Source organism: Pelophylax lessonae (assembly GCF_965119305.1).
Source record: "Pelophylax lessonae genome assembly, chromosome: 2".
NCBI lineage: Eukaryota > Metazoa > Chordata > Amphibia > Anura > Ranidae > Pelophylax > Pelophylax lessonae.
The window spans coordinates 17,916,703-17,928,976 of NC_138769.1; the positions used below are offsets into that span (position 1 = coordinate 17,916,703).

Consider the following 12,274-nt stretch of genomic DNA (forward strand, 5'->3'; position numbering starts at 1 on the left):
GCAGGGTCCAGGAGTGCATAGTGCACAGAATACAGGGTCCAGGAGTGCATAGTGCACAGAATACAGGGTCCAGGAGTGCATAGTGCACAGTATGCAGGGTCAAGGAGTACATAATGCACAGTATGCAGGGTCAAGGAGTACATAATGCACAGTATGCAGGGTCAAGGAGTACATAATGCACAGTATGCAGGGAACAGGAGTGCATAGTGCACAGAATACAGGGTCCAGGAGTGCATAGTGCACAGAATACAGGGTCCAGGAGTACATAGTGCACAGTATGCAGGGTCCAGGAGTGCATAGTGCACAGAATACAGGGTCCAGGAGTGCATAGTGCACAGTATGCAGGGTCAAGGAGTACATAATGCACAGTATGCAGGGTCCAGGAGTACATAATGCACAGTATGCCGGGAACAGGAGTGTGTAATGCATAAAAAAAGAGTCATGAGTACAAAAGAGAGTGCAGGAGACAGGGGTGCATAACTCAGTGTAGGGGTAAGGAAAGGGCAAAATTCCTCCCACATACAAAAGATGGTCGGAGACTGCGGGCATGATACAAGAGAATGTCGGAAACTGCAGGCATGATACAAGAGACTGTCGGGGACTGCGGGCATGATACAAGATATTGTCAGGGACTGCGGGCATGATACAATAGACTGCAGACATGATACGGCAGACGGTCAGAGACTGCAGACATGATACAGGAGATGGTCAGATACTGCAGGCATGATACAAGATATTGTCAGGGACTGCGGGCATGATACAAAAGACTGCAGACATGATACAGGAGACGGTCCGAGACTGCAGACATGATACAGTAACAGGAGATGGTCAGAGACTGCAGACATGATACAAGAGACTGTCAGAGACTGCAGACATGATACAAGAGATGGTCAGAGACTGCAGACATCGTACAAGAGATGGTCAGAGACTGCAGACATGGTACAAGAGATGGTCATAGACTGCGGACATGATACAAGAGATGGTCATAGACTGCGGACATGATACAAGAGATTGTCAGGGACTGTGGGCATGATACAGGAGATGGTTAGAGACTGCAGACATGATACAAGAGACTGTCAGAGACAGCAGACATGATACAAGAGACTGTCAGAGACTGCAGACATGATACAAGAGATGGTCAGAGACTGCAGACATCGTACAAGATATGGTCAGAGACTGCAGACATGGTACAAGAGATGGTCATAGACTGCGGACATGATACAAGAGATTGTCAGGGACTGTGGGCATAATACAAGAGACTGTCAGACTGGGGGCATGATACAAGAGACTGTCAGACTGGGGGCATGATACAAGAGACAGTCAGACTGCGGGCATGATACAAGAGACAGTCAGACTGCGGGCATGATACAAGAGACTGTCAGACTGCGGGCATGATACAAGAGACTGTCAGACTGCGGGCATGATACAAGAGACTGTTAGACTACAGGCATGATACAAGAGACTGTCAGAGACTGTGGGCATAATACAAGAGACTGTCAGACTGTGGGCATAATACAAGAGACTGTCAGACACTTATGGTTTTACCAATCATTTATTTGTTTCCAAAATTCTCCTTTAACCACTTGCCGAGCGCATATATCAGGGGTCCTCAAACTTTTTAAACAGGGGGCCAGTTCACTGTCCCACAGACACTGTTGGGGGCCGGACTATAGTTTGAAAAAAAATATGAATGAATTCCTATGCACATATTTTATTTATAGTGCACAAAAAACAGTACGATATTTAAAACCATGGCCTCAGGAACTAAAGTGCAAGCAGTGCAGACAAGTCCCTGTATGAACCCTTCAGAGCAGAAAACCTGACCCCCCCCTCCCAACTAGTGAATGACTACAAGTTCCAGTATGAACCCAGGAGCTCTAAGGGGGTCACATTCTTAAATCTCAGGGGCTCATGCTGGGACTCATAGCCCTTCACTAGTTGGGGAGCTGTCATGTCTTCAGCTCTGAGGGGTTCATGCTGGGACTAGTAGTCCTTTACTTTTGGGGGGGTCACATTCTAAGATTTCAGGGGGTCATGTTGGAACTTGTAGTCCTTCACTAGTTAGGAGGGGGTGTCACGTCCTCAGCTCTGAGGGGGTCATGCTGGAACTTGCAGTCCTTCACTTTTAGGAAGTTCATACCTCCCAAAAGTAATGGACTTCAAGTCCCAGCATGAACCCCTGAGATCTAAGGATCAATGCAGCATCACCAGTGCCCATCAGAGCAGCCCTTATCAGTGATCATCAATGGAGCCTCACCAGTGCCCATCAATGCAGCTTGATCAGTGCCCATCAATGGAGCCTCATCAGTGCCCATCAGTGCAGCCTGATCAGTGCCCCTAGGAGGCCGAGCAAGGACCTGCTGAGCTGTCATTGGCACTGCTGAGGTGAGACACCCTGACACCCCCAGCTGACCCCCACATCCCATCTCACCCCCCCCCATACACCCCATTTACCCTGCCCCAGTGCCCTGCCCACCCAATAACCTCAAACCAGGAAATAGCCCCCAACACTGTCTGGCTGTCAGGACCTGTGCTGACTATGGCCTGTTGGTCCTGCTGGGAGCTGGCCATGGCCTATGGGTCCTGCTGGTCGCTGGCCTGTAGGTTCTGCTGGGAGCTGGTCATGGCCTGTGGGCCACAGGCCATGGCAAGCTCCGAGCAGGACCTACAGGCCAGCAGGACTCAGTGGCCAGCAGGACCCATAGGCCATGGACAGCTTCCAGCAGAATCCACAGGCCATGGCCAGCAGGACCAACAGGCCATAGCCAGCACAGGACCTGACAGCCAGACAGTGTTGGGGGCCATTTCCTCATTTGAGGTTATTGGGTGGGCAGGGCACTGGGGCAGGTTAAATGGGGTGTATGGGGGGGGGGGGTGAGATGGGATGTGGAACTGTTGTAGCCATCCAGCGGCGAGCCTGAGTGGGTCATGTGATGTGCGTAACCTGTTCCCTCATGCGCCGTGTGCCCCACCTCTGCCTGCCTTCAAAGTCTCCGGGAGTTGTAGTTTCCTGCTGCGCGCCCCTGCTCAGTTCACCACACCCACAAGGAACTTGATTGCGGTCAGGACTACAACTCCCAGAATGCAGCGCGGCAGTAACAGCCAATTGGCGGCCGCCGCAGCCGATTTCCTGCACACAGAAAAAAAAAAAAAAAAAAAAAACATAATGTCAGACAGCGGCCGTTAAAATCTCCACCCTGCCCTGCGGCCCAATCCCTGGTTCTGCAATTGCTGGCGGGATGGGTTCAGGACCCTGGCGGGCTGGATGCAGCACATGGGCCATAGTTTGAGGACCCCTGGCATATATACTGAGACAGGCTGGCTCGGCTGCGCATAATCACGTAGATCTACGTGATTATGTGCACATGGATTTGGCGGCGCACATGCACTGCTGGAGCCACGCTCTCGCTTAGACAAAGTGGGAGCCAGACCGTGGGAGGAGCAGGCTCGATCGCCGCTGGCCTCCCGCAATCTTCGGCTAGAATGACAGAAGAGCCGCCTGCCTATGTAAACAAAGCAGACAGCTTTTCTGTTAGAGAGGCAGGGAAAGATCGTGTGATTGAGCTAAGCTGACCAATCTTTCTCTGCCTCTGTCTAACGCATCCCCCCCACACAGTCAGTAAGCACTATTAGTCATACACTTAACTCCTTGATCACCCCGAGTATTAACCCCTTCCCTGCCAGTGTCATTATTACAGTAACGGTGCATATTATTTAGCACTGATTACTATATTAATGTCACTGGTCCCCAAAAAGTGTCAAAAATGCCAGTTAGGATTCCGATCTGTTCGCCGCAATGTCGCACTCCTGCTAAAAATCACAGATCGCCACCATTACTAAAAAAAAAAATAAAAAGTCCAAAAATCTATCCCATAGTTTTTTAACGCTATAATTTTTGCGCAGACCAATTAAAATACGCTTTTTGGGATATTTTTTTTTTTTACCAAACATATGTAGCAGAACACAAATTGGCCTAAACTGATAAAAAAAAAATTATTTTTTAAATTTGTTTTTATTGGGAATGTTTTATAGCAGAAAGTAAAAAACATGTGTTTTTTTTCAAAACTGCCGCTATTTTTTTGATTATAGCGCAAAATCTAAAAACCGCAGAGGTGATCAAATACCACCAAAGGATGGGAAAAAAAGGCCATCAATTGTAGTTACGTACAGCATTGCACGGCCGCGCAATTTTTCGTTAAAGCCCCGTACACACGCACAGATCGTCGTCATACAAATGTTCGTCTTTTCTCCCCGGGATGTCGGTGTCTGTTGAAAAGTGCAAAGACAGCACAAGAATTTTGTCCGCAGACTTCAGCTGACTGCAGAAGTGATGTCATGTAATGGTTAACTTTCCCTGTGTTTTTTATTTTCTGAGCATGCCCAGTCTTGCAAATCTGCGGTCTGTCGGCTGATTTCTGTACTGACAGGCGAACAATCGTCCGTTCTGGTGTCCGCAGACAAAAATTTTCATGTTTGCAAGAAAGACTTTTGTCCGCGGATTGTGTGCAGACATCTGTCGGAGGCACCATACTAACACGCGTACAATCGGCAGATCTTTCGTCCGCCGACGTTTGTATGACGACGATCTGTGCGTGTGTACGGGGCTTAAAGTAACGCAATGCCGAATCACAAAAAACGGCCTGTTCATTAAGGGGGTAAAACCTTTCCAAGCTAAAGTGGTTAAAGCAGAGTTCCGGCCACAAAATTGACATAGTCGATTTTGGCCCATCTACTTGCTTCTAGTCACCTGAAAAAGAAATGGATAATTACGATTTTTTTTTTTATTTTACTTACCTTGTTATTGAAGAAAAATATACTCACCTTTCTTCCTCTTCCTCCCTCTGCGGCCACGGCCCGCACCGTCACTTCCTCTTTGCAATGATTCCTGGGAGCTGAACGCCATCACTCCCAGGAATCAATGCGCCTGCACCAGCCCCGCTCGTCACTTCCGGTGTGGCGCCGCATTCCCTGCTAAACAGCTTCTGGGCATGCCCAGAAGCTGTGGAGGGATGACGCGCCTGCACCGGAACTGACGAGCGGGGCTGGTGCAGGCGCATTCTGGGAGAAGAAGACACAGAAGAGGATCGCACTGGCTTCAGCTGCCCACATCCGAGATGGCAGCGCTGGAGAAGAAATTTTCAAGGTATTTCTTCTTGCAGGTAAGTGCGACCCGGGACAGTACAGAGGCTATCCATTGTGGAATGCACTAGCCCTGACTGTCCCGGGGGGGATTTTTATCTAAATTTTTTTTGTGGCCGGAACTCCGCTTTCAGCAAGGGGTGTTGTCCTATGTACATACTTTTGCTAAAAGGTGTCCTAGATTCCCATCTCAGGAAGTAGAGAGGTATGAATGGTGTATATTTTAGAACTGGCTTTAGGTGTAGGTTCACACTGGGGCCGGTTTGAAATCATGCGAATTCAGCTGAACTCAAACGATTTAAAACCGGCATTTTCAGTGCGACTTCGAGGACGATATAACAGACATCTCTGCGGGTTCCTGCACAGATCTCTATGGAAACCCCCCCCCCCCCCCAACCGTCAAACTTAGTACAGAAACTACTTGTGGGAATCTGTGTGGCGCCGCAAAGTTGACGATTCAGACAGTGCCATTGCCTGCAAATGCCTCTGATTTGACATGCCAAAGCGACCCAATGTGAACATGGGCTTAATTAGTGGTTCACAGGATCAGACTAGGGCTGCCACGACGCGTCGACTACAAAAAATCGTCGACGTGCGTGAAAGGCGTCGACGCGTGACGTCACACGCCCCCTGGCCGGCTGCAGCGCTGCTTGAAGTATTGCCGGCCGGGTGAAATACCCCCCCCCCCCCCCGCCGGCTCCGTCCACACCGAGGTGAGCACTGACCGTCTCCTGCTCCCCCGTACTCCGCCACAGCTTCTGGCGCCTGGAGAGCTGCTGGCAATGATTGGCTGGCTTTTAGATGGAATGGGGCGTTCTGAGCCAATAGGAGAGCTTCTATGAGTGGAACGCAAATCGGCGGTGAGACGCACACGTGGTCAGGGAAGAGGCGCCGCACTTTCTGTGAGCTTGGGACAGGTAAGTATTACAGCGCACTGCTTATACCGGGGATACCAGGATAACCCTGCATGTCAGCAGATATTCATTCCAAGGAGCGCAGTTATGATTTCATTGCAATTATAGCTGAAATGTCATCTGCTTGTCATTTGCTTTTCCCTGGTGCCCCTCCCCCCATTATGAACATTCTAATGACCTTTTTATATAAAACCTTTCCTTATTGAAGGTTGAGTGACACCACCATCCCTGAATGACACCACCATCCCAGAGTGACCCCATCCCTGAATGACACCACCATCGCAGAGTGACCCCATCATCCCAGAGTGACCCCACCATCCCAGAGTGACCCCATCCCTGAATGACACCACCATCGCAGAGTGACCCCATCATCCCAGAGTGACCCCATCCCTGAATGACACCACCATCCCAGAGTGACCCCATCATCCCAGAGTGACCCCCATCCCTGAATGACACCACCATCGCAGAGTGACCCCATCATCCCAGATTGACCCCATCCCTGAATGACACCACCATCCCAGAGCGACCCCATCATCCCAGAGAGACCCCATCCCTGAATGACACCACCATCCTAGAGTGACACCACCATCCCAGAGTGACCCCATCCCTGAATGACACCACCATCCCAGAGTGACCCCATCCCTGAATGACACCACCATCCCAGAGTGACCCCATCATCCCAGAGTGACACCACCATCCCAGAGTGACCCCATCCCTGAATGACACCACCATCCTAGAGTGACACCACCATCCCAGAGTGACCCCATCCCTGAATGACACCACCATCCCACAGTGACCCCATCCCTGAATGACACCATCATCCCAAAGTGACCCCATCCCTGAATGACACCACCATCGCAGAGTGACCCCATCATCCCAGAGTGACCCCATCCCTGAATGACACCATCATCCCAAAGTGACCCCATCCCTGAATGACACCACCATCGCAGAGTGACCCCATCCCAGAGTGACCCCATCCCTAAATGACACCACCATCCCAGAGTGACCCCAGTCTGGGGTCTGTACTGGGAGGGGGGTTTACTAAGGGGTCTGTATTAATTACAGGATTAATTAGCTAATCAAAAAAACACTAAATTAAGCAAAAAAAATAAAATAAAAATAATCGTTAGATTAGTCGACATACAAATTAATCGTTAGTTGCAGCCCTAGATCAGACGTGTATAAAAACTGTCACCCAGTATTGTGTCAGTTTTTCCATATTGAGTCTGTAGGGGAAACCCCAAAACTCAGGGGTTTCAGTAACCTATTGACTGTTGAAACCAGATAGAATATATTAACTTTACAAACATGTAGGTAGAAAGACATGTTTGAAGGGCAATTCAGTCTCATTACAAAGTGTTGGTTTAATAACAATTACACTACCTGGCTAAGGACTTTTAGTACAATGTATATGTTTTACAAAGGGTGGGACCGATCTATCTAAAGTTTCTTTGAAGTCACATCTTGATTGAAATGCGGAATACTTGTTCACATAGACTTGTCACTTCCAGTAGTTTGGCTCCTTGGAGGAACCGCTAGGATCACACATTATATCTCTGTATACAGATCTCATCTATTCCTATATACTGATCTCCATGTATACACCGCTGGGATCACACATTATATCTCTGTATACAGATCTCATCTATTCCTATATACTGATCTCCATGTATACACCGCTGGGATCACACATTATATCTCTGTATACAGATCACATCTATTCCTATATACTGATCTCCATGTATACACCGCTGGGATCACACATTATATCTCTGTATACAGATCTCATCTATTCCTATATACTGATCTCCATGTATACACCGCTGGGATCACACATTATATCTCTGTATACAGATCACATCTATTCCTATATACTGATCTCCATGTATACAGTGCTGGGATCACACATTATATCTCTGTATACAGATCACATCTATTCCTATATACTGATCTCCATGTATACACCGCTGGGATCACATATTATATCTCTGTATACAGATCACATCTATTCCTATATACTGATCTCCATGTATACAGTGCTGGGATCACACATTATATCTCTGTATACAGATCTCATCTATTCCTATACTGATCTCCATGTATACTCCGCTGGGATCACACATTATATCTCTGTATACAGATCACATCTATTCCTATATACTGATCTCCATGTATACTCCGCTGGGATCACACATTATATCTCTGTATACAGATCACATCTATTCCTATATACTGATCTCCATGTATACACCGCTGGGATCACACATTATATCTCTGTATACAGATCTCATCTATTCCTATACTGATCTCCATGTATACTCCGCTGGGATCACACATTATATCTCTGTATACAGATCTCATCTATTCCTATATACTGATCTCCATGTATACTCCGCTGGGATCACACATTATATCTCTGTATACAGATCACATCTATTCCTATATACTGATCTCCATGTATACACCGCTGGGATCACACATTATATCTCTGTATACAGATCTCATCTATTCCTATATACTGATCTCCATGTATACACCGCTGGGATCACACATTATATCTCTGTATACAGATCACATCTATTCCTATATACTGATCTCCATGTATACTCCGCTGGGATCACACATTATATCTCTGTATACAGATCACATCTATTCCTATATACTGATCTCCATGTATACTCCGCTGGGATCACACATTATATCTCTGTATACAGATCACAGACATTACCGGTCACACATCGCCCGATCATCTCTGACATCTCCTCTCCTCCGGTACAGATCGCACACTGAGAAGTTACAATGAATGTGATGCAGAACAGCCAATCACAGGAGTTGGGTGAGAAGTGGATGAAAGGTTTCTGACTGCAGGCATTCTGCCAAACCAACATCTAATATGGGTGGCTGGGATGTAGATTATTATTCATCTCCAGCCAATCAGGCACTGCAAACAGATGAGAAAGCGTGGCTCCGCCTCATAATGGTGATCAGATGTCCCTCGGCTGAGTCTTACTTTCAGATAGTTTGTGTCTATCTTTCGTTTTTAATGTAATGTGGGGTGTTGGTCGGATGTAATGCGGAGGGTTGGAAGTTCAGGCTGTCTGTGCTGGGCGATAAGCTGCAAGGAATGTTGCTGGATCAAGTCAAAATCAGTATTTTTTGCTAGTAAAAATAGATTGTTTCCAATTTCAGGTGCTGAAAGCGATACCATTATTTTGCATGTAATTCTTAAAGCGGTAGTATACTAACAAAAAAAAAAAAAACCCTGCAAGAGAAAGGCATAATGAGCTAGTATGCATCGCATACTAGCTCATTATGAAACACTTACCTTAAAAACGAAGCCCCGATATTGACCCCCGGACACCGCTGTGGGAGCTGACATGATCCCTCGGCATCTCTTCCGGGTTCGGCAGGCTCCGGCGCTGTGAGTGGCCGGAGCCGCGATGACGTCACTCCTGCGCATGCGCGCAGGAGTCATTTTCCGGCACTTCCCGGCAAGGAACTCTGAAGGTCTGCTGGAACTTCAGAGCGCATGCGCCGCTCGCGTCAGTGGCTGCATGCAGTGCAAATATCTCCTAAACCGTGACGGTTTAGGAGATATTAATTGTACCTACAGGTAATCCTTATTATAAGCCGCATTATAGGCTCACCTGTAGGTAAAAGTCACAAAAAGCAGTATACTACCGCTTTAAGAATGAGCAGCCCAAACCAACTATTTACATATGATTATTTTCTTACTGTGTGTTCTTCTTTATAACATCTCGGGTATGATAAAGTTTGAAACACAAAATCATAAATTACCGTATATACTCAAGTATAAGCTGATTTTTTCAGCATGTTTTTCCACGCTGTAAATGCACCCCTCTGCTTATACTCGAGTCACTGGCTTCCCTGTGTTTTTAAAAATGGCGCCGCTCTGTGCCGACGTGTCACTGCGCATGTGCGGCATGCCCGGTAATAGCCGAACGTGTTTGGGTTTTCCCGAGCATCGGCGGCGCATATGTGAACCGGCACTTAGTCCCGATTGACACTGGTGCGATGCGGGAAACCCTGCGATTCAGTGCCGGTTCCCACATCACACCAGAATTGCGCACTGGTTCACACTGAGATCTGCGAATCGCTGGGTATGTCAATGTAAGGTTAATGACACCCCCCAGATTGGTTCAAAGATCGCAGTGCGAACTGTGAAATGGTGCAGGAATCAGATTGCATAGGTGTGAACATCCATGCGATCCGATTCCAGTGCGGACCAAAAATAGGGACCTGCACCATTTTGGTGCAAATGCGATGCGATTTCAGCCTTACAGTTTGTATGGCTGGAATCACATTGCACAGACTTCGCATGTGATCTGGGCAGCAATCACATGCGATGTCTGGCATCGCACAAGTGTGAACCAGCACTTAAAGTGGTATTAACCACTTCTGGACCAGAAGGATTTGCCCTATTAATGACCAGGCCATATTTTGCGATTTGGCACTGCGTTACTTTAATGGACAATTGCGTGGTCGTGCGACGCTGTACCCAAATAAAATTGATGTCCTTTTCTCCCACAAATAGAACTTTCTTTTGCTGGTATTTGATCACCTCTGCGATTTTTTTTTTTTTTTTTGTGCTATACACAATAAAAGAGCGATAATTCTGAAAAAAATATATATTTTTCACATTCTGCTATATAACATTCCCAAAAAAAAATGTAAAAATCAAAATTTTTCATCCTTTTAGTCCAATTTGTTTTCTGCTACATATTTTTGGTAAAAGAAAATTGCAATAAGCGTATTTTGATTGGTTTGCGCAAAAGTTATCGCATCTACTAACTAGGGGAAAGATTTATGTCATTTTTATTTATTTTTTTTACTAGTAATGGCGCCGATCTGCGATTTTTAGCGGGACTGCGACATTGCGGCGGACAGATCGGACCCCTAACTGACATTTTTGACACTTTTGGGGATACCAGTGACATTACTACAGTAATCAGTGCTATACATATGCACTGTTACGGTAATGACACTGGCAGGGAAGGGGTTAACCCAGGGTGATCAAAGGGTTAAATGTAAGCCTAGGGGAGGGATTCTAACTGCGGGGGGGGGGGGGGGCGTGGCTTCTGAAATTACCATAGAGACATATGATCCTATATAGAAGGATCACAGGGGCTCTGTGATCATTCTAGGGAGAAGAACAGTCAGCTGTGTTTACAACAGCCGACCGTTCTTCTCTCTCAGTGGGGAATGATTGCGGGTGCCCATCAGCATTCGCGGCCGTCTGTCCTGTGGTTCAGCATCCCTGCTGCCTAGTAGAGGAGCGCACCAACGGCAGCGCGTGCTTGCCCCCCAGCACCACACGCGCAATTGACATAGAGCTATGTCATTTTGCGAAGCCTAGCAAGCCTGCCGCAGTAAAACTGTGGCGGGCGGTCAGCAAGTGCTAAAGCAAAGCCAAATATTTATTGTACTGCAGCTTACTAGTTCTTAGATTGGTGGCTGCATTTGTTTTTTCGTGCTTTTAGGTTTTCTCGCTTTTGTTTTGACATACTGATCCTGCTAGTAAGTCAATTGTTTTTTAAAACAACAAGCCGTCTTGCAGATGTAGCAGTTAGAGGGTTGAATAAAACCATTTAACACTGACAAAGGGGTGGAGTCAGGAGTGGAGCCAATGGGGGCGGCAAAATTAAGTTTTGCCTAGGGTGTCAAAAATCCTTGCACCGGCCCTGATCAGTGGCAGCAGTGGGGTGGTACGGGGGGGGGGGGGGAATCAGTGGCAGTGGTGATAAAGGGATGGGATCAGAGTCACTCACTAGCCCGTGTGCCTATGAGTGCCCGTGAGTGCGGGCGGAGAGGATGGGTGCGGACTGTGTGCCTGTTAGAGTGCACCAAAATGACCAGTGCACTATCTCACGGGCGGCGGCGGGCCCCCCTGCAGTAGTGGAACGCCAGCAGAGTGGTGTCACCCTCCCCCCGGTGGACACCCTGGTGCGGTCCGCCCCCCGCACCCCCCTTGTGACGCCCCTGTCTATTCCCATACCGATCTCCATGTATACACCGCTGGGATCACACATTATATCTCTGTATACAGATCTCATCTATTCCTATATACTGATCTCCATGTATACACCGCTGGGATCACACATATCTCTGTATACAGATCACATCTATTCCTATATACTGATCTCCATGTATACTCCGCTGGGATCACACATTATATCTCTGTATACAGATCACATCTATTC

At 47.4% G+C, this 12,274-nt stretch overlaps 2 protein-coding genes across 2 annotated transcripts in view; one reads left to right on the forward strand and one right to left on the reverse strand.

Moving 5' to 3' along the window:
• LOC309547923 (uncharacterized protein) overlaps positions 1-8,837 on the reverse strand; it is a gene marked incomplete at its 3' end in the record, with an annotated part of 77,601 nt that extends 68,764 nt beyond the window's left edge. Inside the window, exon 1 of the mRNA XM_082247921.1 lies at positions 8,782-8,837. Within this exon, the coding sequence (XP_082104047.1) occupies positions 8,782-8,812 (31 nt within the window). The 5' untranslated portion in view covers positions 8,813-8,837. The remainder of the gene's footprint in view (positions 1-8,781) is intronic.
• Positions 1-12,274, forward strand: part of MIX23 (mitochondrial matrix import factor 23) — a 487,847-nt gene that overhangs the window by 346,793 nt on the left and 128,780 nt on the right. The window lies entirely within an intron of this gene.